The sequence below is a fragment of the Oryctolagus cuniculus genome, chromosome 5 (assembly GCF_964237555.1).
Source record: "Oryctolagus cuniculus chromosome 5, mOryCun1.1, whole genome shotgun sequence".
Lineage (NCBI taxonomy): Eukaryota > Metazoa > Chordata > Mammalia > Lagomorpha > Leporidae > Oryctolagus > Oryctolagus cuniculus.
In genome coordinates this window covers 97,421,922-97,447,312 of record NC_091436.1, presented here as the reverse complement: position 1 = coordinate 97,447,312, position 25,391 = coordinate 97,421,922, and the positions used below count along the sequence as shown (strand labels likewise).

The window sequence follows — 25,391 nt, the reverse complement described above, 5'->3', positions numbered from 1 at the left end:
AGCTCTGCTCTAGCCATTTGGCCATTTGGGGAGTGAATTAGCAGATGGAAGACCTTTCTCTCTGTCTCTCCCACTCTGCCCATAACTCTGCCTCTCACATAAATAAATAAAATCTTAGAAAAAAAAATCATACCCACATCTACAGTGAGAGGAGCCAATTCCTTTGTGCTTCAAATCCATGTGACTCTGGACCCCCACTGGGTCAGTCATCAGGCTCCTGACACAGAGGCTGTTTCTCAAAGAACATCAGAAACTCAAGGGAACTGGCAATTAATCAAAACAAATTCATGGAACTTTGAGATTTAAAAATTCCTTCCCAGAAAGTTGAATATCAAGCCAGAGGCAGGGGTGGGAAAAGCATCTGGTGATAAACTAGGTTAAGAACCACAGACCTAGCAGCTTAGTCTTGTTCTCATACTAAGTAGCTGTGTCTGTTTCCTCTTACATAAGAAGAGTTGGACTGGGATAATCTCAGCGGTTTCTTCTAGCTTTAAAAGAGCATGTGGTAGGGCCAGTGTTCTGGTGCAGCTGGTAAAGCCACCACCTGTGACACCAGCACCCCAAGTGGGCCCTGGTTTGTTTCCTGGCTATTCCACTTCTGACCCAGCTCCCCGTTAATGGCCTGGTAATACCAGCAGAGGATGGCTCTAGTGTTTGAGTCTGTACTACCCATGTGGGAGATCCAGATGAAACTGCTGGTTCCTGTCTTCAGCCTCACTTAGCTCTGGTAGTTGTGACTATCTAGGGAGTCAACCAGCAGATAAAAGATGAAATATATTTCTCTCTCTCTTCTATCTCAAATAAATAAATAAATATTTAAAAAGGTGCATTTGTAATACTTATCCATTTTAGTATTTTCTCTTTGTTTTGTTCTAGTACTATTGGTTGAACTCTGTGATTAACACACAATTATTCTTAGGTGTTTAAATTTTAACTGAAAAATGATCCCTGTTAAATGTAAGAGTGGGAATAAGAGAGGGAGGAGATGTACAATTTGGGACATGCTCAAGCTGACTTGCCCCAAATGGTGGAGTTAGAATCATGCCAGGGGATCCCAATACAATCCCATCAAGGTGGCATGTACAAATGCCATCTCGCTAGTCCAAGTGATCAATTTCAGTTCACAATTGATCACACTGATAGGTCTAAGAGTCAAAGGGATCACACAAACAAGACTAGTGTCTGCTAATACTAGCTGATAGAATCAAAAAGGGAGAGAACGATCCATCATGGGAAGCGGGATACACAGTAGACTCATAGAATGGCAGATGTCCTAAATAGCACTCTGGCCTCAGAATCAGCCCTTAAGGCATTTGGATCCGGCTGAAGAGTCCATGAGAGTATTTTAGGCATGGAAAGCCAAGACACCCTGGAAAAAAAAAAAAGACCTAAATGGAAGATCTCTGCGAGTGAGATCCCAGTGGAAAGAACGGGGCCATCAAAGAAGGAGGTACCTTTCTCTGAAGGGAGGAGAGAGCTTCCACTTTGACTATGACCCTGTCGCAATAAGATCGAAGTCGGCGAACCCAAAATGCTTCCATAGCCTTGGCAACTTATGACAAGAGCCTAGGGAGATTACTGATGCCATAAACAGGAGTGTCAATTTGTAAAGTCAACAACAGGAGTCACTGTACTTACTTCTCATGTGGGATCTGTCCTTATTGTGTTGTCCAATGTTAAGTAATGCTATAACTAGTACTGAAACAGTATTTTACACTTTGTGCTTCTGTGTGGGTGCAAGCTGATGAAATCTTTACTTAATATATACTGAATTGATCTTCTGTATATAAAGATAATTGAAAATGAATCGATGTGAATGGAATGGGAGAGGGAGCGGGAGATGGGAGGGATGTGAGTGGGAGGGAAATTATGGGGGGGGAGCCATTGTAATCCATTAACTGTACTTTGAAAATTTATATTTACTAAATAAAAATAAATAAATAAAAAAATTTAAAAAGTGCATTTGGTGGGGAGGGGTCTTTGGTGTACCAGTTCAGATGCTACTTGGGAAGCCAATATCTCATGTTAGTTTGAGTCCTGGGTTTGAGTCCCAGCCCTGCTTCCCATCTCAATTTCCCACTAATGTACACCCTGGGAGGCATCAGTGATGGCTTAAACACTTGAGTTCCTGCCACCCACATAGGAGACCTAGATTGATTTCCAGACTCCTGGATCAACTGTTGTAAGCATTTTGGAAGTAAACCTGCTGATGGAATATATTTCTCTGTGTCTTTGCCTTTCAAATGAAATGAAAATAAATATTTTTAAAGTGTCAATGTTGAGGATTACAGGTGAAATTATTATGAGTCTGAAATCTACTCGAAGACTCCTGAATGTAATATATTCACACATGTCATCTCCTGCTTTTGATCTTGTTTCTAGGACATATTTAATGCAGATGTTTTGCCCTGTGGAAATCTTTCTATCACTTCCCCCTCTCTCTTCAATTGATTATCTCTTTCAAATCAACATTTATATTGTTTTCTTTGATATATAGAATGATGTTGTTGCAGTTAGATGGAAAATGAGGGTATGAAATATAAAAATACCTCTGAAAGACTTTAGTGGGCAAAATAGAGTATAGGAAAATGATTAAATGCATACAAAATCATGTGGCTTGCTGGAGATTATTTGGTTGTTTGGGGTATCCTAGGATACCTAGTTGTTTTTCCACCAGCCCACACATCCTCTGCATTCCTAATAAAGTCTTTGGAGTCTTCTGGGCTTTTTAAGTCTCTTTCTACTCTTTTTCTATGACTTCACCATATCATTAAAATCTAAATTTATTTAGCATAATTTAATAGTATTAACAAGATTTGTAACTGTATCCAAGGATATGAATTTGTTTGTTGTAACAACTGCATGAGCAGTCCAAAAGGGCCATCGAAGAAGAAAAAAAAACATACATGTCAAATTTTCAGTAGTTTTATTGAAAAATGCCTCTTTTGTTTCAGAAATAAATAATATAAGGCAGTGAAATTCACAATCTGCAGTTAAAATATAAAAGCAGCAATTCTATGTTCATAGTCTTGCAAACATTTTCCAACTGCTTTTGATAACTAAGAAACATTATGTTCTGGGAAAAAAAAGTTCATACTAAATATACAACACAAACATGCAATTCCATCTCTGCAGAATAATCTGCAATTTGGCATAAATGTTAGTGTGTCTAAAACAAGGAGGTTTAAGGCATATGGTACTGTATCCAGTTGATACAATAACTTGAGCTACATGGCTTAAGGATTGTGGTTGTAAAGAGAGATGTATAAGAGCATCTTATGCTCTAAAGTATAACAGGAGATAGAAGAGGAAGATAAACAATTGCAACAGAGTTGACGTTTCCTTCCTTTTTGTTTTTAGAAGAGGAATTACTTGCATTGAATTGAATTGCGAAAAAGTAATGAAAAAGATAAACTGCCCTCTGGAAATGTGCAGTAGCTCTGGGCTCCAGAACTTACTGCTTAGCCTAAGAGTTTCATTGAAGCCGCCCACTGTGCTAACTAAAGGCACAGGGCATGTTCTCGTCTTGCAGCTTTTGTGGAAAACAAACTTATTTTGCAAGTGTTTCAAGGGCAAAGGCAAAGATGTCTACAGACAGCGTGCTGCGAGCTAAGCTTCCTGCGGAAACAAGGGTCTCTACAGTCAGAATGGGTACTCTTGGATGAAGCAACGCCGGAAGAAACATCGCGGAAAAGATGTACACGGCTCCATCAGACCTGTAAATGAGACTCCCTACGCCTCCCCCCTGTATGGCGGCGCGGCGCGTGGTCTCAGGGTCGCTGCCCGGGGCCGCGGGGCAGGGCGCGCCGCCAGCGCGCGTGGGGAGGCTGCTCCTCTGCAGGCTCGTCGGCGCCGTAGTCCTCGTACTCCGCCGTCCGCTCGGGCTCCACCGGCACGATGAAGGGCTCGCGCTCAGGCAGGTAGGCCCCGCCCTCGGGCACGTACGGCTCTGTCCGATTCAACATTACAGTTATGGCATGATTTGGAAGGCACACACGCACGCACACACACACAGCAAAAGCTAAATGGCCACCCGAGGTGGTGGCACTCCAGTCTTAGTCTCATAACTATAAATAGATAAGTTACAGAGTTCTCATTACTTCCACGTGCAGAAAGAATTTGGTGACGATCAAATAAGGAAATGGAACTTTAAAAAACACCTTCAAAGACCCAGCAGTAAATACAATCATTGCACAAATACCTGGGAAGAAGCCAAAGAACTGTAAACTCAGTACCTAGGTAGGATTTTTGCAAATCCCCCAAGTAACTGTTCATGACTTCAAACTCCTCAATTCAAAGAACAACTTGGAAAGATGAGGAGGTGTGGGGAACTTTTATTGGCTCCCAGCAACTGAACTCCGGAGCTGAAAACTATCACCAGGTAATATACAGTACATGACATGTTCTGTGGCCGCCCCTCACACAGACTGAGTTACAGCTAGTGGGTGAGGAACACCAGTGACTATAGCAAAACGAAGAAGAAAGTTTGAAACTTTGGCTTGAAAATTGTGGTTACAAAACCCAAATGAAAGTACACATACAAAAAAAAAAAGAAGAAGAAGAAGAAAAACAAAAAGACACATGCCCTGAATCAGACACATGGCTAACAAGCAAGGGATCAAAAGATTCCATTCGGTGTTATTCCGGCAAAGAGCAAGCAGCAGGCTTGGATGCAGAAGCTTGCTGTAGAATTGGTAAGTGATTTTAGCAGACAGGATCACATACAAATCATTTACAAGCCACAATTAGTTTATTATTTACAGAACACATTTCTCTTTAACCAGGTTAATTGTTTTTCTTAAAATGGCATCATCATCTCCGCTGGTTAGTAGTTTTGTTATGCACCTCTTTCACAACTGAGGCTCCTCATGGCTGTGTGTTTGAACTTTTTTAAAAGTATTTTTCTACATTATTACTGAAATGCATCAGAATTATAATCTGACACCACTGCTTTTGTCTAGTTCAAGTTAGTATAAAGAGTCTCCACCCTCCTTTATGATGTCGACCCGGTTCGTTAACCATATCTGTGCTGAGATTTCCATACAGACTCATTTCCTAATAAGCACGTGCGCAAACATCTCAGAAACAGGATTTTCATGTATTCAAACTGTAAGCAGCACTGGCGACTTAGAAAATGTGTTAGCCGGAACCTGAAACAGGTCAAAGATGATAGTTTTTAAAAGTTGAATTACTATGCAAAAAATATATATACACATCCATCTAAGTATGTAATGGTTAAAGTATATATATATATATCCATATATTTTCAGTTATTCACATATTTCATAAAGTGATTTAAATTTATTTTACAAAGAATTAAATGGTAATTTTGTGAATGGGTTTCTTGAGAAATACAATTAAGATTTGTGATCACTTTTGGTCACATGTAATTAAGCACATGAATATATAGATATATAGATATTTAGATATTCAACTACTCATGCACTATTTGCTAGTAGCAAACCATATCAAACAGCAGTACCATTTTTGAAACTTGCAAGATGCTTGAGGATGCATTAATGAAAAGGTCACTGTAGACCACAGCATGACTATCTTATTACCATATCAGCATATATCCCAGGTCCTCCCATCCCACAAATTCAGGTATAATTGTCAACAACTAGAATTTCATTAACAACCTTTCAAGAAAAGAAAAACTACTCAGTCCCAGATTTTATAAGTTAATTCCATGCATAATGTGGGATAGTGGGTTATTTTCCACTGTATGTGCCACATTATCAAATAGTTTGTCTACAAATTAGGCTCCCAAAATAATTTATATATATATTCATGGCATTCTATAATTGTATTCAACAAATTCCTGTTACCAACTTTTAAGTTGGAAAAAAAGAGAAAATTTAATTGGTAGCACTCTGAGCTCCCAAGAAAATATGGAGAGGTTTATTGTGATTTGGTAGATAGAGAAATATGAGAAGGAACAGAAAATAATTATCTTGTTTCTAAGAGTGAAACAATGTTTATTCTTTGGGAGAGAACACTATTATTATATAACCAAAACAACTGAAAGAGTTGCTGTCTTCAAAAAAGGCTCAAATCAACCTTTCTTCACTCCTAGGGCACTTCACAGCCATAAAGATTCTTTACTTCAGGCGAAACTGAATGCCTACAATGGCAACAACATACCTGGATAGCCTTGCCCGTTGTATGGGATGCTGGCACACTGGGATGAATCACAGTATCCAGGAGGACCTGGGGGTCCTCGGATACCTGAGTTTCCAGGACGACCAGGGGGACCAGGGGGACCTCTGGAACCTGTGGACCCTGGTGGACCTGTTCTAGATTCTCCTTGTGGACCTAGTGTAGAGTTGAAACAAACACATTTCCTCTCATGTTAAATATATCATACTTGAATAAGTCAACAATATTTTAAGTGGCACCTCCACGGCCTCAAGATAGACTATTCACTGTTATATGGCAAGAAAACATTTTCTCAAGAAATACCCAAGATGTACCAAAGTGAAGCTTTCTTACTATTGACTCATCAAGAGTTAAAGTCAGAAATCCACTATGCAAAACAACATTATTTAACAATTTTATTCAAAAGGAACTGATTTAGTAAGGATTAGGCCAAATTAAAGATCACAATGAGTTCTTGGTTTGCTCCCATCCTCATAGAGAGAGAGGAGTGCTCCATTAAGCAGCCACGTTGAACTGCCATGAAAATGCGAGCGTGTCTGTTCAGCACCTCCAGATTATGTTTGGGAAGCAGTTACTTCTGGATCAAGTAATACTTAGTTATGGTTGACATAAATGTGAAGATTCAACCATAGAGCTGACCATGTTTGCAGGAGTCTCAAGGGGAGCTTATACTGAAGAAAATACTTCATTTTCAAGCCAGTAATCAAAAAGCATAAAACAACTAGAAAGCTATTATCTATTCCTAAAATATCAGGAAAGCTGCTGTAAATGAAATTTTGCAATTCCATCAGAACTTTTAGTGAGAACATATTTTTTTCAGTCAGCTCTCTATTAAAGAACCATTAAAAGAAACAGGAAATGGGGCCGGCGCCGCGGCTCACTAGGCTAATCCTCCGCCTAGCGGCGCCGGCACACCGGGTTCTAGTCCCGGTCGGGGCGCCGGATTCTGTCCCGGTTGCCCCTCTTCCAGGCCAGCTCTCTGCTGTGGCCAGGGAGTGCAGTGGAGGATGGCCCAGGTGCTTGGGCCCTGCACCCCATGGGAGACCAGGAAAAGCACCTGGCTCCTGGCTCCTGCCATCGGATCAGCGCGGTGTGCCGGCCGCAGCGTGCCGGCCGCGGCGGCCATTGGAGGGTGAACCAACGGCAAAGGAAGACCTTTCTCTCTGTCTCTCTCTCTCACTGTCCACTCTGCCTGTCAAAAAAAAAAAAAAAAAAAAAAAAAAAAAAAAAAAAAAAAAAAAAAACCAGGAAATGTAACCATCCTCAAGGTTTGAGACCAAACAAAACAATTAGGAATTCCCTAAAAAAGGGAAATGGATTTTTGTTTCAATTAGAAAAACTAACCACCCTCTTTGTCACTAACACTCATATAGCACATGTTAAAGTTACTTTAATTGCCTAATAGAACACATTCATTTAGAGAACATAAAGCATGAGAAGGATATTATGCAAATTGGACCTGCCGAAGCATATGCCATATGAACGCCTCAAATCAACAGGAGGGGACTGTGACTTCCTTGGGGACTGTGTGCTCTCTCAGTATCTATACCCTTTATCTATTTCATTACAACCTACCTGGGGGGCCAGGCAGCCCTCGAGGTCCTGGAGAACCATTACCCCTTTCACCTTTCTCTCCTGGCAAACCTAGGGAAGGGGGAAAAAAAAGCACAGGAGGAAAATTATCTGGAAACGATCATTTCTTAAACAAGCTGTTTATTAATTTGAGAGGCAGAGAGATGATGAGAGAGAGAAAGAGAGAGAGAGAGAGAATTAAGAACAAGTGCTGCCCTGTCCTCCACTGTTTCACACCTCACATGTCCTCAGTGGCCAGGGATGGGCTGGAACCAAAACTGGGAGCCAAGAACACTAACCAGTCTCCCATGTGGGTGGCAGGAACCCAGTTACTTGAGCCATCACTGCTGCCTTCCAGGATCTGCACTGGCGGGAAGCTGGTGTCAGAAACCAGAACTGGGAATTGAACCCAGGCACTCCAGTGTGGGGATGCCTGAATCCTACCCACTAGGCTAAACACCCACCCCTTATCTGATAGTACTTGATTCAGGTAATTCCTTTCCTTAGTGAAAGAAGAACTTAAGTTTTCACAGAAGTTCATTCCATAAGCCAGATTCTTTCTAGACATTTGTGTAATTCCAAACCCATGGCCAAGAAGTAAATCTGGCTACAATTCAGGAGGAAAAAATAATTTGGAGGAAACATTTCCAATACATTGTAAAATAGTAATTAAGGATAGAACTCTTGAGTAAATAGTTATAATTTATTGAAAAAAATCTTAAAGGTTTCCTATGTTTTGTAGCCCTATCAGTATAGCTTCCAAAACATCAGAATTATAGAAATAACTGACATTTGTCTAAATATTACCTACTTTTTTACCAAGGTGAGTACAAGAATCCTGAAACATCTAGAAACAAGCAATCCTATTTTGCTTATTTTCCTTCAGTTGCACTTATCTACCATGAAATTAAAATCAAACAAAAATACAAGATCAGTGCCAAGCCCTGAATAATGGAGCCAAAAGAATATGAATCTAAAACTGTAGGACTGCTTAAGCATACTCCGTTGCTGCTCAGCTCTTGGCACAGTCTTATCAATTAATACAATTTCAGTGCCTGATTGAGTTTGCTAACATATAACTTTTCTCATTAACAACAGCAACAAATCAGAAAATGGCATTATCTTTACTGAGATATCCTGACAAAAGCATCGTGTTTTCTAAGATACGATCTCTATGGCCTGCGAGTTGTCTGCAGAGACAGCCAGCTTCGTGGACAGACAGCTCTTCTAGGGCTGTTCAAACAAGACCAATTAAACAGATTGCCAAGTTCAGTCCTCCAGATGCTTTCAACCTGACCCAACTCCTCAACTTGCTGAGTGCTTCTTTTATCCCTGTGATGCAGCCAGAAATGCCTACCTCGTTCACCAGGGGGTCCCTGCATCCCTGGTGTGCCTGGGAAGCCTGGTCGCCCTCCAGGCCCTGGTTCTCCTCTGGCACCAGCACTGCCTGGGGGACCTGGAGGGCCTGGCGGGCCCGGTTGGTTTCGATTGGAGTGGTAATCGTTTGGAATCTGATTCAACATCTGATTGAATCTGCTCATCTGACCTACAAATAAAAATAAGGCTTGTTAGTAAGAAACCCAATTAAGGGAAGGATGAGTGACTGAGACTTATCTCCCTCCTCCCTCAAGAAACATTCTAATGGGAATCCTAAAAGTAGAAATAAGATACTCCAGTCACCCCATACAAAATGATCCTTTATAAATGTTTTCCATAAATGCTGACTTATAAGCCTCATGCATTACCATGAATATGAAAGCTTGTTAAAGTTTAATGTAGCTCTGAAATCAAGCCTTGAGGTATGACAGATGATGTCACACCAAGAGAAGCTTAAGAAATTCTATGATTTTTGTGCTTGCCTAAGGTAGGGATAATCAGCGTGCAACTCTTTATGGGGTACAATGAAAGCAACAGGTTTCTGGGCTTCATTCCCAAGAAAATGATTAGCTAGATTTGGGTCACTGCCCAGAAACACTCATTTTAAACAAGCAACACACATAGATTATTATAAGGCAGGACCACACTTTGAGAAACACATATTAATCTCAAAGAGGGGACCTGGATTTTAAGTCTACCCTCAGACTGCAGACATTGAACTTTGTTACTTAATAGGCCTCATGGAATATGAAGTAAAAGTCTGCGAAAAAAGGAGAGACAAGAAAAATCAAAAGCAACCTTCTATGACTAAATTAACCTTGGTGTGCCTCCATCCTCAAGGTCATAGTCTAACTTAAAGGTCAAAACTTAAAGGACCAATGTCTTAGTACTCAGGACATTATCTGCTTCCACATATACGCTGAGGAAGTTTATAAAAAAATCCTAATATGGAAATGGAAAGCCTCTTTAATATATGATTTTGTATCAGATTAAACATAAATATAACCGGCTACCATTTTACTTTGGGTTATTATTTTACCTTAACGACAGTATTTAAGATATCATTAGCTTTTAGTAAAAAGGAAAGAAGTATTACCACTTATCATTTGTTCACAGACTTGTCTTGCAACTGCTCGCATCATGTTCTGAGAAGCAATGTCTCCCTGTTAATTAAATCAACAAGAAGTATTAGCATATTATTTCTATAGTTTAAGACTTCAATGTTTAACGCACAAAATACATGTAAATCAAATTTTCTGAAATACATACCCTATCACCCTTCTCTCCTTTTAACCCAGATGGACCCTGAAATAGAGGAATGTTACATGTTAGAAACTGACAAACATGATCTAAAGTGATGCACAGATGGACATGATAAAAGAGAACAAGGCCTAACGTATAATGAACCAGCAAAACTGATATAGGTAAAGAGGTAGCTAGCAAGCAGAAGCTGAGGTTGCCAGCCTCTCCATGCAGCCTTTGTGCATGCAGCCCTGCCTGCAACACCCAAATCTGCCTCCCAACCCTTTCCATGCAGCAGAAAGCCACAGCTTCTATGAACACACCTCCCAGAACCAGTAACTGCCAAAAATAACCAACATGGCTGCCAGAGGCATCTCCACAATGAATTTAGCTCATTATAATATCATTAAATTAAAATCACCACAGCTGACATTCCTACTCCCATCACGAACCTGACATCATGACACTTCAAAGATTTCCAGAGAAGGTCAAGGTAATCAGTAGCATTCAAACCCCAATCCAAACTCTGCCTTCTATGAATATTCAAATAGACTCTACCCCAGATCCTACTATGCCTCCAAATAGTATAAAAGGATGGTCCCAAAACTCACTGAGTGTAGCTCACTGTTGAAAGTATACTTTTGCTTTGCATACAAGTAAATCTTGTTTCTCTTTTGACCTTTACCTACATGATGGCCTCAAATTCTTGCCTGTGTTGGAGATAAGAACCTAGGCTCACCGCTCCACAACAAAATGATACACTATATTTATATCCACATTATTCATATTCTGATTTTCAATAAAAATAAATCTAATCTCTCTCTCTCTGTCCCCCTCTCTCTCTCTCTCTGAAAAGCATATGTCCTCTAAAACATTGCTCAGAGTTCAGGTATGAATTTTCTTTGTACAAATGTGAATGTTTCACAGGATTCATACTTTTTACCATGCCATTCAAGATACAAGCTTGAAACTGAGACAAAGATGTCCTTGTAACAATCTCACTCTGCTTTATATCACATGACTGGTTAGCTCAGCTAGGTATCATGGAATGTCCATGAGATTAATCATTTAGTTTCACTAAGAATCAATGGGCTTTTGTCAACTCCCTAGCTAAATATCTATCTCTAACTTCTTCCAGTGATTCTTTATGCATTGGTAGAAAAGGAAGGGGTGTCTTTCTTATTAAATAACTCAATCCAAATGGTCCCATATCCAAACAACCAGAGAATATTTGTCCCTACTGTGTCAGAGACCTCTTACTAACTATGAATGATCTTGGAGAAGGTTTTCTCTAGAGTGCAATGAGTTTTTGTGTTAATAGTAATATATTTCCAGGATTCCAACTGCTATCACACAAGGAGCATCCAAACCATTGACAAATCTCATGTTCAGAAAATATCCCAAATCAAACCACTTTTTACCATCTTCATGGAAACCACTGCAATCCAAATCATGATCCTTGGTTGAACTATTCCAGTACCTTCCTAATGGGTATTCCTGCTTCCTGTTTGGCCCCTTTGGTCTATTCTCCATAGAGAATTTAATTATTGGGAAGATAATTAAACTATATTGTTCCTTTGGCTCCAAGAGCTTCCCATCACAATTAGAATAAAATGAGTCTTCCTTTCCATGGGCTAGCTGATCCACACAATCACCTCTTCCCAGCTCTCTGGCATCAGCTCTTATCCTTTTATCCATCACCACTTCATTTCTGGTACTCTTGCCTCTTGGATGTTCCCTTCACATGCCAGACTCATTCCTCAGTTGGGGCTTTTATTCATACTACTTCCTCTCCTTGGAACCCTCTTGCCACAGAACAATAGCCTTCTCTCCTGCATCATTCCAATGATACCTCCTCAGAGAGATCTCCAGAATATCATATCTAAAATAGCAACCTCATCACCCCCTCAAAGTTGCTTTCTAACCTCTCATTCCATTTCTCCATTACTTTATACCACTCACCATCACTGGAACCTATAGATTTATTTATGTGGATTTTGTCTAGAAACCTTTCTAGACTCCATGAAGGCAAGGACTTTGCCTTATTTACTGTTGTACCACGTGAGACTAGAACACAGGTTGGCATACACTGTAGGCACTGAATAAGTATATGTTGATTAAATGACTAAAATATTCTACAAGAAGTTCTTAGAACAAGAAGTTTTTAGAAACATCAAACTATACATCAGGTATTATCAGTTAGGAAAAAGGTATCCAGTGGTTATAGTGGCTAACGATGTAAGTGAATAGTGATTGAGCCAAGCTGTCTGCTAATTTTGGTTTTAAAAGAACATTACTCTACTATTTTTGGTTTTAGAAAAAGATAAGATAAAATAGAGACAAAATAGAGGGGAAACTTGCCACTTTAGAAGGATGAGGAAGATAGAGAGAAGAGAGAGGGGGAGATAAGACCCAGATAAATATATAACAAATTATGATTATCACAAGAAAAACTGAAGTTTGGCTATCTCTTTGCTGAAAGTATTCATTTTTTGTAGAAAGACTGATTAACTTTGGGAATTCTTACAAATGTCAGGAGATTTTTTTTACATTTAGTGCTATTTTGAGATTGTTCTGATTTGTTTTTTAAATTTACTGCCATCCCGAGATGGTTCTATTATGCATGTCTTGAAGAATGCATCTTTATTGCCAGTATTTAAAGATCACATTTCAAGTAAACACAGTAAGCATTTCTTTCAGGCTTCTAACTGCAGTCATCAATTACATAAGTAATATTCATAGATAAGACACTATCAAAATCATAGTAAAACAAAATGGAATTTGGAATGAGTAGAAACACTCTTACAAAGGTTCCGCCTTGATCTATTGAAGCAGAGAGAGTAATGAAGTTGTGTGTAGAGCACATGCAGATTATAATGTATAATAGGAGTCCTTCCATGTTCATGCTGCTTAGTCAGCTTTATGTAAACATAGAAAACTGCCTATGACACATAAATGTGCTGCTTTAAATTTATTTGGCATTAAAAGTTTTCAAACTTGAATTTATGTAACTTGAGTACTGAAAACAGAAGTTCTATCCAGAGAACAGCTCTGAGAACTATGTCATTTGTAATAGTTGGACTTAATTATTTGTAAGATCATCTTTATATCAGACCCCAAACCACTTAAAATAAATTCACACATCATGCATGCAAGTATGCAAATACAAATACGAAGAATATGAAGCCTGACAGCCATGACAAATACTTGTGGATATTTTAGAAACTTCAAATTCAGATTTGGAGACACTAATTTGAAAACATCAGATACATGTAATACTATCTCAACTGTGATTTCAACCCAAAATATCTGATTAAGCTAAATTGGATATAAATTGGGGTGAGTTTTAAAAAAGCAAAACTGACCAATTAAAGTTGATAAATCTTTTCAATTCTGGGACTAAAATTCTACCATCCTTGACTAAAAAGAACAAATGCCAGGGCCAGCACTATGGTGCGGAAGATTAAGCCTCTACCTGCAGTGCTGGTATGCCATATGGGCACTGGTTACAGTCCCAGCTGCTCCACTTCCCATCTGGTTCCCTGCTAATGTGCCTGGGAATGCAGTGGAAGATGAAGTGCTTGGACCTCTGCACCCATGTGGGAGACCCAGAAGAAGCTCTTGGCTCCTCACTTCAGTCTGGCCCAGCCCCAGCAGTGGTGGCCATGAGTGAATCAGCAGAAAGGTATCTCTCTCTCTCTCTCTCTCCTGTCCCCACTCCTCTTCTCTCTATCTCTGCCTTTCAAATAAATAAATAATTCTTTTTAAGAAAAGCAAAAAGACCAAATGGAACAGCTTGGATGATGCTGCTCAAGGGTGAACATTGTCAAATTAAGGATGCAGGCTCCATGAACCATCCCATCACTTACTTTTCAGACTTAAGCAGCATGCCACTCCAAATAAAAAGAATCATTTTGCTGACCCAGCTCTGAGTGTTTGTACAGTGCAGAAATATGTGTCTTGGCTCACAGTCCCATTCTCCTTTTAAAGAAACCCAGTGACCACAACTGTTATCCCAGAATATTATAACTACCAAGAGAGAAAAACTTTAGAACTGCTACCATGTCAAATCCATGGGTTTAGCATAGTTTCAACAAATGCTTCAAACACAAACGGAAAGATAATCTAATCAGTCAGAACTTTTACAGTTCTCATTATTTATGTGCACAGGTAAACCATGGAGTTGTCTACTTACCGGTCTTCCATGGTCTCCAGGTTTTCCTGGTTTCCCACTTGGTCCTGTGACTCCTGGAGAGCCTGGGCTTCCCTACAACACACAGCCAAGAAAGGGAATGTTATGACAAAGGGAAAATCCCATGTAAAGTAAACTCACGAAGTGGAGCCAATTTTAAAAGCTTCTAAAAGGAACAATACATTAATTATAAATTAAGGAAGAGTAATTATATTAAAATTTATATATTTTAGATAACATGAAGAAAAAGTCTTGAAAATCCTAGTCCAACCTTTGGGAACTATACAGAGCTAAAATATATTTTGCGACTGAAATATATATAATCAACTTCACAATTTACAGACCAGAGCCAGTAAATTCATTACAAAGTGAATTTGCAGAAAGCAATTCCTATTTTTAAATAGGGAATGAAAGCTTTGGCTGGGGATAAACAAAGAAGGAGGCTACTTTGTGCTATTTGGCATCAAGTTAACCTGATGAAACAGAAAGACTATATTTTAACTCTGCTCTTGTTTTCTCCAGCACATTCTGATTTAAGAAAATAAAAACAGCTCCCTCGACATCATAACCCACTACACACGTGGAATGTGCTCAAAGTAAGTTACCTGGCTGTTCTCTAGCAAAATGGGGGCACTGGGTGGGGCTGAGGGAGACAACAAGGTAACCCATTCTGTTCTTACCGGTGGCCCAGGCGGCCCCCTGGGTCCCATGGCACCATCTTTTCCAGTGAAGCCCTGTTGTAAAAATGGGATTAATCACATATTAGGGAGAGATGCACAGGAGAAGAGATGCTACATATGCTGCTAAGCATAAAGAGTGAAGAGAATGTAATGCAATGTACTTGCTTTTTGGCAGGTAAACTTTCAATAGACAAATATACTCCCAAATTTCTTTCAATTTTGCTCATGCCTGTTACTGGATAATTTCTGTGTTCATTATTTATACAGTAAAAATAAAACCATTTTAAGAGCTAGCTTAATCTTCTCCAAAGAAGGCAGATTCTTTTTGATGAGGATGACAAACTTTGCTTTTGAAAAAATATCAAGAAGTTCAAGGGAAGACAGACCCTTTCTACTGAAAAGTCAGTGTCCACAAGGCTGGCTCAGGAAGGATCAACGCAGGACTAAAGGAATGATGCTGAGAAAGGCAAGTGCCACCTAGGAGGCGAAGAAGGAGAGGCAATCTGCCTGATTCTGGAATTCTTCCCACTTCCTGAGCAACTGTCAGGCAGCTGGGGCAGGACTGTCTCCATGGCTGGTCAATTTCTCTGCTCCCGCCAAGAAAGAGGCAAAGCTGTCTTAACTGCCCTGGACTCCACAGATAGGAAATCTTCAATCCTCATAATAAGCAGTTAAATTTGTGAATAGCATGTCTTTCCTCATCTCCCATGACAGCCAGAACTGCATGTGCGTCGGCTGACCAGGAATGGGGAACAGAGTTCAGCTCCCGCAGGCTCACTCCATTTGTTGCTGCATCCATTTGTTGACTTTTCTCTCTCTGTGCAGTGCCAAATGACCTCTGCCTGGAATGATTCCCCTGCTACCCAGTTCGCATTCATTCCCAACAGCAGAGCTCTGAAATCCAGCCGAGGATTTCTGAGTCAGTCAGTTTGTTATGGTTGTTCCTTCCCTCTGTCAGAGGAGATTTTTGTCTCATTTTCTGCAGAGAATAAGAATGATCAACTCATCCACATTCTTGGGTTCTAGCAAGAATTGGGGTCATTTGGATCCCTGCCTGCCTTAGGTATCCACACATCTTACTACTTCATTGATTTTATAATAGAAGTTTAAATTGTTTCTTTAAAATGTTAGAAATATTCTATTTCCCTCCAAAAAAAGTCTCAGAAACTTACAGGTATAAGATTTCAGAACGTTTCCTGAAAGATCTAGGCCAGCTTAACAAAAAGCAGACCTCAAGTCCATCTGATGTAACATCAACATTATTGCTGAGAGCCACTTAAGAAGCAAAAATACTCCAGGAGTTTGGCTTGGACAGTTTGATTGGCACTTCTTCCATCTAAGATTCCTCAACTGCTATACAATACCCTCTTTTTCACTTTTTTTAAGATAAGTATCATATTTCTTAATATCCTTCTTCAGTCATCATAGGAACTTCCAGATCAACCATTTTCTTTTAGGAGAAACATATCTAAGATGGGGCAAGGCAGATTTTATGCCAATGGCCTCAGAAAGGCTACCCATTGAGCCATCTACAGAATGTGGTGCTAACTTTTTTTATTTTATTATTCACTTTTTGCTGCAAAGCTGTATTAATTACTACTACTTCTGCCCACTTGGTGGTGGCTGAGAGTAACTACAAAGCTGCAGCAATTATTGCTATTTCCTCCAACATGATACACATGTCACATACACCTGTGTATTAGGTATTCTAACAGCTTCCCAAGTTGTGTCTGATTGTTAAAATCATCTGTGCTGCAGACAATCCACGCATCTTGTTCTTGTCCACTCCATCCCTTCCCTCTCCATAGTCCTTGACCTTGCTGTCCTGTGCTTTCTTCTCTTTGTTCTACCTCTGAGTACAAGATTCTTTTTTTCCATCTGAGATCCCAATATGCAGGTCCCTCTAATTCCACAGCTGTGTACATCCCACCAGCTTTGCACTCTACTTTCAACATTCATGGTAGTTTTCTCAGTAGTAGAGAGCTGTATAGGTTGTGGAGAAAAGAGGAGAATGATTTCTTGAAAAGTCTCCTTGACCTCATTCCAACAGAACTGGGTGGCCTCACCACAGAGTTGGACACAGATGAGAGTTTACAAGTGGAAAGCACAGACCCTCCCAGTCCCTCACTTTTCAGGAATGCAGTGACGGTGGCAATGTGGCTGCCTGACCACTAGTTCAGAGACCTCGCTGATGAGAAGTGTCCTCAGGATCTGGCCATGTTATGAATTTGATGGCACAACAAGGAGTCAGTAGTAGCAGCAGCAAGGAGTCAGCCTGTCATCACTTCTCAACTACAATATCTTGGGTATGTTTCATAATTGAAATGATTAGCTTGCCACTTTTTTACTTGCATGGTTGCCATTTATTGTAAATTAAGAATTCAAAGAGTAGAAAAGTGCAGTCTCAAAAGTGTCAGAAGAATTTATAGTTCCATACTACCTCCATGTCTCAGATCCCAAAAAACAGTTTTTCTCTTTACTTTCTCTCTCCCTTTTCCCCCTCCAACTTAAAAGAGGCATGGAAGTACATAAATTCCACTGTCATATCATACACCATTTTGTATTATCTGGGAAAGTTTTTGCTCCATCTGAGTGACCCACCTCTCTGCCCAGGTGGTATCTTGGAGGTTAATAAATCAACATGTCCAGTGGCAGCTGTCACAGAGCTGTCCCCTTCAGATCCTACTGAAAGTCACACATTTTACTTGTCGTATTAGCCAGAATGCAGACTACTCTCAGACTCTTGTCTGGACCACAAGATACTGAAAAGTTATTTCTTCTTTTGTGTTGACCAACTCTAAAATCTCTGGAGTCTTATTAAAGCATTCATGGTATCCTAGGGAACCACAGTTTCTGTAACATTGAATATTAATACAGCATAGAGGTTATGTTCACTGAGCTTCTTTACTTGCCCTGGGAAAAAATTACTTTCCTACAATTGCTTTCATCCTAAGTCAAGAATAAACCCGAAAGCTGCCACAGTGGCTAAAGTCCCTACTAAACACCAGCTGTCTACTCTATCACCAAGGCCTAGAAGTAGTATTTGAATTCCAGTGATGTAGAGAGGATGTTCTGACTTCCTAGAAGGTATCTTGAAAATCAAGGCTACTTTCAGAATTACATAAAAACTGCCTCATAACAAAGGTTTTAATTTTAGGATTTAAAACAATGTGCTAAAATTCTATTCTAATTTGCTAAAAATCCTTTGCAGGACTTCTTTCTCTAATAAAATGAAATTTTTTTCTCAAAATTAAAATTGTAAGGACTCCCCTAAAGTCCCACGATTTTCTTTCAAAGATCTTGAGGTTGAGCTGATACTGGATGGCCCTCTGGCATTAGCTTTGCAGCCTTCCAAAAATACATGACTCCACACTTCCAGTCATGCAAACTGCATTATGGAGGGTTCTTAACAAACAAGCAATGCTGTGATATGGTTTCCCACATCATTACAGTCTGCCCAAGAAAACTTACTCTGTCTCCTGGAGGTCCCATTGGTCCTGGCGGGCCTGGTAATCCTGGGGTTCCCTACAAGGAAGGAAATAAGACAGTGAATCATATACAGTATAGGATCCTTATTATTCTCCAAACTTTTTTTTTTTTTAAATAAAACTCCAGGGACTCTAAAAAGAAACAGGAAACCAGAGCCAAGCACAGTGTCAGGCATGTAGCAGATGCCGTCTGCAAGCAAATAGCTGAAATGGACATCACACACTGGAAGGCTAAGGCCAGGGTATGAAGTGGAGTTAAAGTGAAGCATGTATCCAGTCTTCTGCTTTGCTGCTGAGTCATTTTTGACAAAAAAGTAACACTGAAAATCATGTACGAGAGATGAAAGAAAAGGCAGTTTCAAGGACAACTCACTGTTCGGCCTGGAAGTCCCGGTTCTCCAGCATCACCTTTCATCCCTTGGCGACCCTGGAGTAGGCAATGGGGAGACAGTGCTCAGACATTTCTCAGAGATTAAGGGGAAAGGGGGGACATGAGTCACGTATGAAATCATCATCACCTCTTAAATCAAAGGCAGAGCTTCAGAGATGAGCACAGAGGGTATCTTTGAAGGAAATGAATAAGCCATATTTTGGGTTCTTGCTCACTGTTAAAACCACAGTTGTAATATACTAATTTCCACTTACAATGTAATGGAGTCATTGCAGGTACTAATAGAGTAATATGGCCACTTTAAAAGAATATAGTTTAACACAAGATATATATGCATTTCTCATAAGAAAAAAATTTTAAAGGTTCAATAAGTATCTATAGAGTTATGTGGTACTTAAAATATTATTTGCATATCTAAAATGAAATAACAGTCATTATAAGACTTCATCTCAATGATAAACCCTGTTGAATTCTGAGAAAACGCTTGACTTCGGCAAAAATATAGAAAGTGTTCCAGGTAAGTTCAGTGTTAAGCCACCATTCTTATTGAATACAGAAAGTCTTTGTGCTTACTTGTTCTCCTGGAATCGAGAGTCCGTTGGGTCCCTGGGGGCCTGGAGGACCCTGGGGGCCTGGAGGACCTGTATCTCCACGAGGACCAGGGGGCCCCTAAAATACACAACAGAAAGACACACAAAACACAATGAAATGCTTTCCCAGTGCTAACATGCAATCAGAAACGTTTTTCCATAATGCTAAAACACTAATTATATAATGTTTACAAACATTTTGTAAATCTATACACCCATAGAAGTACTTATTAATGCCATTATTTGTTTCTGTTTAAGACTAATACATTACAAGAACAATTAGAAAGTACAATAAATTCATAAGAACACCTAAATTTCATAAAAGTCCTATTAGAAGTAGATTTTTACTTAAAATACATTAAATATAAAACATTCATATATTTACATTCATATGCAATCATAGCCAAAATTTCACTGGATTCATTTTAAGGCAGTCTTGATTTTTCTTAGACTTAGGCTTACTCCTGGAACTGAAGTATGTATAAATCAAGCAAAAGAACAGATATCCATGGATTGGATGCTTTATGCTAGAGCTCTTTTGCAATCAGATAGATAAGGTGGGAAGGACACAAACTTAGACAGTCCTGGGTTAGCATCCCAATCTCACCCTTTCCTAACTGTTAACTTATCTCTAATAAACTACACATTATCTTCATGAAATGCTCTTATGATAAGTTGAGTTGTTTTATGGGAGACTATTGTGGAACTGGCAGAAGAGACCAATGACCCCCTAGTGAATCCATTTGTGACTGCTCAGCTATTTTCTGAGATAAGTGGAAACATGAGCAGCATAAAACTGTTCACAGACTGGTCTTACTTTCTACCAGAACTCTTCTGCCTGCAGGGTTTTCCAGTTGATAGCATGATCACCACCAAAAGAAACTCCTTAAGGTTCTTCTGCAGATTTCCTATGTGTATTTGCTACAGCTGTGAGACACATTGCATGCATTTCTTTCTCTGACTAGTCTCATCCATCATTTTGACATTCAGAGACGAGGTAGAGGTAATTATGTTACCTGAGCCACACTATGAACTAACTTACACAAGACCACATACTCTCTTGGTGGAAATATGAATAACCAGACTTCAACATATAAATGAAATTTTAATGCACTCTAACATTTACTTACAATTGCTCCATTGATACCTCTTTCACCTCTGGGACCTTTGGCACCAGGTCCTCCCTAGAATATATAGTAGAGCACATTTTAGTGTGAACAAAAGGAAAATTGGAAGAACATTGCAAATAGAAATTACTTTAGGGGGACAGTGCCATGGCATAGTAGGCTAAGCCTCCACCTGTGTCACCAACATGCTGTATGGGTGCCGGTTCATGCCCCAGCTGTTCCTCTTTCAATCCAGCTCTGTTTATGGCCTGGAAAGGCAGTAGAGGATGGCCCAAGGCATGGGCCCCTGCACTGGTGTGGGAGATGCGGAGGAGGCTCCTGGCTCCTGGCTTCAAATTGGCCCAGCTCCAGCCATTGCAGAGTTCACTCCCATTTGGGGAGTGAACCAGCAGATGGAAGACTTTTCTCTCTGTCTCTCCCTTTCTCTGTCTGTAATTCTACTCTCAAATAAATAAATAAATTTTTTAAAAAAATTACTTTAAGGAGTGCATTCTCCAATCAATACCTTTATAGCTACTTACAAAATATATTAAAATATTTCATGTCATACAAATATGCAGGGAAGACAATTTCCAACTTTGTATATTCTAAGTGTCTTATTTTTCTATCATGAACCTTACTGCTAACAAAATAAGAAGTTCGTTTGAAACTCTGAAGTTTATTGGTAAAGGCAAACATTATAGATACTTGAATACAGTAAAAGGAAAAATGTGTTTTGCAGTTATATGAATTATTTTCTTCAGGGAAAATAATGTGCAAAAAAAAAAGTATATCTTAAAGTAACCAGAACTGAGAAACTATTGAAAGAAGATGAAATAAATACAAAAGTGACATCCAGTGTCACCACACAAGTAAAGAAAAAAAATTCTATTTTCAAAAATATATGTTACATCCAGGATATAATTTTATGGTTACAAATATAAATCAGGTAAGTCACTATTACTAAAAAATAAGTAAGAGCAAATTTAGATGCTTTAAATGATAAGCTGGTATGTAATTAAGCTGAAATCAACTTACTATTATTTGCACTGATTCAAGTATAGTAGAATTTGGTATTCTGAGAATCCCTGAGCTGTTGCTATGTTAATTATCTATTTTCTTCACAGAAGTCAGCAGAACCTAAAGCTATCACATCCATTCCTCAAAACAGTCCAGGTCCCGATGTTGGGACTCAGTAAATCAAGGGGTTCCATATGATCTGTCACTGCAGTCATCAGTGATCTGCCTGGCACTTTGACCAGTTCACAGTCTTCTCAAACAAGTTATTCCAATCCCCAAGACTTCACCAAGAGTTTATGATATCATCATATACATGAACTGCCCTCTCGTTACTCTCATGATATATCTGCTACATAAGGTGCACAAGTTCTAGGCTCTACACAGTTGTTCTTAGGTCAGCCTGTCACCCATGGCTCTATGTCATACACACAAAACCTTTCAGGGGGTTGACATTTGGCCTAGCATCAAAGTTCCAGTTAGGATGTCCATGTTTTATATCAGAGTACCTGAGACTGTTTCACAGCTCCATGCTCCTGACTCCAGCTTCCTGCTAATGCAGATCCTGGGAGGCAGTATTAATAAGTATTTGGGTTCTTGCCCCTCATGTGGGAGATGTGGATTGGGTTCCTGGATCCCAGCTCTGGCATGGGCCTGGTCCTGCTTGTTGCAGGCCTGTGGGAAGCCAGCAGATGGGAGCATGCTCGCTCTCTTACTCTCTCACACACTCTCTCGCTCTCGCTCTCTAGCTCTTTCTCTGTGTGTGTGTGTGTGTATGAGAAAGAGAGAGAGTGTGTGTGTATGTGTGTGTGTGTGTGCATGTGTTCCTGACTCTCAAATAAATGAATAATTTTTAGAAAGATTTCAGGAATTGTAGTGTATTTTGCATGTCATACTAACAAGTAGAAATCTAGGTTCACATCTTTCAGAGAGAAACCCTTGAAGGCTAGCCAATACCATCATTCCTAAATGGCTGGAGAAATGTGTCAAATAAGAGAATCAGATTTTCTTCTGATTTAATCCATTTCATATCTCTAGACAGACTTTAAAGATGGCCTGCAATTTAGCCTGCTCTATCCTACAAAACATGGGGGGATTGAAGCATTTTATGTACTCCCTACTGGCAAGCAGATTATAACTTCAAAAATTTCAAAGGAGAAAAACAGAGTTTCAGTTTCCTTACTGCAGGGCCTGGAGGTCCCGGAGGTCCAACACTGTCCTGTGTGCAGGTACAAGCATTTGGAAGGGCAGGACATTTCACTTCATCTCTCTGAAATTTTGGAAAGAAAATTTACCTATGAATTTAGATGAAAAATAACCTCTAATTCTCACTCCTATTTATATTCTCTTTAATTGTTACAAATAGTCTTAAGCTGAAACTTAACTCCTTTAAGCCTTTATTTTATGCCTAGTTTAGGAAACAAAGAACTGTTTGCAAGAGCACTGGGATCAATAGTAGTTTAATCTAATTTTCTCCAAACCAGTATAACAGAAATATTACACATTTCAAATACAGACTTCCATTTTACTCAGAAAAAAATATACAAAATCCTTTCCATGATCTGCAAGGACCTACATGTTCTGCAAACAGAACCCTATCACCCTGCCCATCTCATTGTTACCACTTTCCCCCTTTACTTTATCTCTTTTCCAGCCCCACTGATCTGCTTACTGCTTCTCACATAATTTGAGTACATGGTGGCCAAAGGGCTTTGGCATGTACAGGTCCCTCCATCTGCAATGTTCTTCCTCAATAACCACATGTTTGCTTCCTCAGTTCATTCAGGTCTTGCCTTATCATCAAGGGCTGATGGTACACACCGTCATTCCCCAGCCCTTTATCCTGGTTTAATCCTCCGTAACATAGTATGTACATCCCTCTATATGTGCCGGAGATTGAAACCATCAATGTAAATGCTGTGTAAATGATTGTTATACTGTATTGTTTATGGAATAATGACAATTTTAAAAGTCCATATGTACCCATTGCATTACATATGCAGGTTTTTTTCAAATGTTTTTAACCAAATTTGGTTGAATCCATGGAATCAGAAATACAGATGACTAATTGTACAAATATATACCTATTTATAAACCATTTCTCTCCCTCTGCCTTCCTATAGACTACTCACTTATTATGCTATAATCCTACCACACAGAGTAGTATTGGCTTATAATAAGTACTTGATAAATATTTGTTGAATAAATAGTACACATTCATCATCAAGATTTATGCAGTTCTTTATTTGCAAAATGCTTGAAACCATCATCAATATTCAACTTTATAACTGTTATCCCCAAACCGATACTATGGGGGAAATCCATCATCTCAAAAAGATATATGAAATATTTCACCCATCTAAAAAAGTCTTAGATACCAAAAAGGTGATGGCTTATTCTGCAAAATGTTGAACTTTTACGAGTAACAGGACACTCACAGTAAGTTGGTTCATCAAATACTTTGGCTCACCAGGACCTTTCTGACTGTAATGGGAAATTTCCAGATATGGCCTTATGCATTCCTAGCTTGCAATGGAAGGACTGGTCACACAACCCAACCTGAGTTATGGTAGCTGAAGAGCATGCAAATTGTGTATCCCTTGGCTCCATTCTGGACATGCAGCTGCTGAGTGCAACTTCCTCTCCCACACTGTCTGTATCACAGTGGTTATTCCTAGAGACTATCGATACACTACAACAGAATTGAATTCCAATATACTTACCCGTGAGGGAATATCACAGCATCTGTCTCTGCTGGTCCACACTGGGCTGCAGACAATGTCAAAGTTCTGGATTTGGAACTGCAAACAACCAACAGCAACAACAACTAAAGATGCATGAAAATATTTCAACATTTCCACATTTTAATCTTTTCCAGTTCCTCACACAGATTCCTTCAAGGGTGCTAGTCTTTGAGATCAATGTGATTATTTGTTCACAGGAAACTATACAGTAACATGTGCCTAAGAGAAAGAGGTAGTAAAGCGAGAGACATATGTGAAATTTCCACTTTTGGTTCACTTCCTTGGCTAAAATGAAGTGCTTGAGTGAATTTGGTTGTGATTCATTAGAATATTAATTTCCACTTTTAAATGAATTTGAAGATTACATATATTTAAGCCAACTATTAAGAGTTTATCTTTGTAGAAAAATAAAGAGACCATTCCTTACTTTTTATACACTCAACTCTCTTCTTTTCAAAAATTGTTACTTAGGAATTAATAACTTTTCTGATGATCCTCAACCAAACTATCTCACTGTGGCATATGCTTTCTTTCCTCCTACAGTTTAAAAACAAATCTCTTTTGACAAAAAAATAAAAAGTTTGGACATAGTAATTACTTTTAAAAACCAGACATCATTGTTCTATTGAATATTAAATTAAAAAATAACTTCAACAGTCAACAAAATGGACTTTAATCATTATTATCTTCTATTTGAATGCCTTGTTTTTATATTGTGAAATAAAAATTTCCCTTTTGAGTCCAGGAGAAAAATCATGTACACAGAAGCTAAAACTAAATTAAATAAATAATGCTATTTTTAAAATAATAGTAGAAACCAAAGGAGGTTAGCT

The 25,391-nt window shown here is 39.2% G+C and overlaps 1 protein-coding gene across 5 annotated transcripts in view; it reads right to left on the bottom strand.

Moving 5' to 3' along the window:
- Nucleotides 1-2,909: 2,909 nt before the first annotated feature.
- Nucleotides 2,910-25,391, bottom strand: part of COL12A1 (collagen type XII alpha 1 chain) — a 128,428-nt gene continuing 105,946 nt past the window's right edge. For 4 of the 5 annotated variants that reach the window (XM_051855515.2, XM_051855516.2, XM_051855518.2 and 1 more), the window contains 14 exons: nt 24,538-24,615; nt 22,998-23,084; nt 20,822-20,875; nt 19,675-19,770; nt 19,084-19,137; nt 18,694-18,747; nt 15,223-15,276; nt 14,546-14,617; nt 10,378-10,413; nt 10,205-10,271; nt 9,089-9,277; nt 7,735-7,803; nt 6,145-6,315; nt 2,910-3,949 (listed from right to left, as the gene is read on the bottom strand). In XM_051855515.2, coding sequence (XP_051711475.1) covers nt 3,771-3,949; nt 6,145-6,315; nt 7,735-7,803; nt 9,089-9,277; nt 10,205-10,271; nt 10,378-10,413; nt 14,546-14,617; nt 15,223-15,276; nt 18,694-18,747; nt 19,084-19,137; nt 19,675-19,770; nt 20,822-20,875; nt 22,998-23,084; nt 24,538-24,615 — 1,260 coding nt within the window. In that variant the 3' untranslated portion in view covers nt 2,910-3,770. Of the gene's footprint in view, nt 3,950-4,731; nt 5,151-6,144; nt 6,316-7,734; nt 7,804-9,088; nt 9,278-10,204; nt 10,272-10,377; nt 10,414-14,545; nt 14,618-15,222; nt 15,277-18,693; nt 18,748-19,083; nt 19,138-19,674; nt 19,771-20,821; nt 20,876-22,997; nt 23,085-24,537; nt 24,616-25,391 lie in introns of those variants that run through there. The other variant, XM_051855517.2, reaches the window with a different exon arrangement.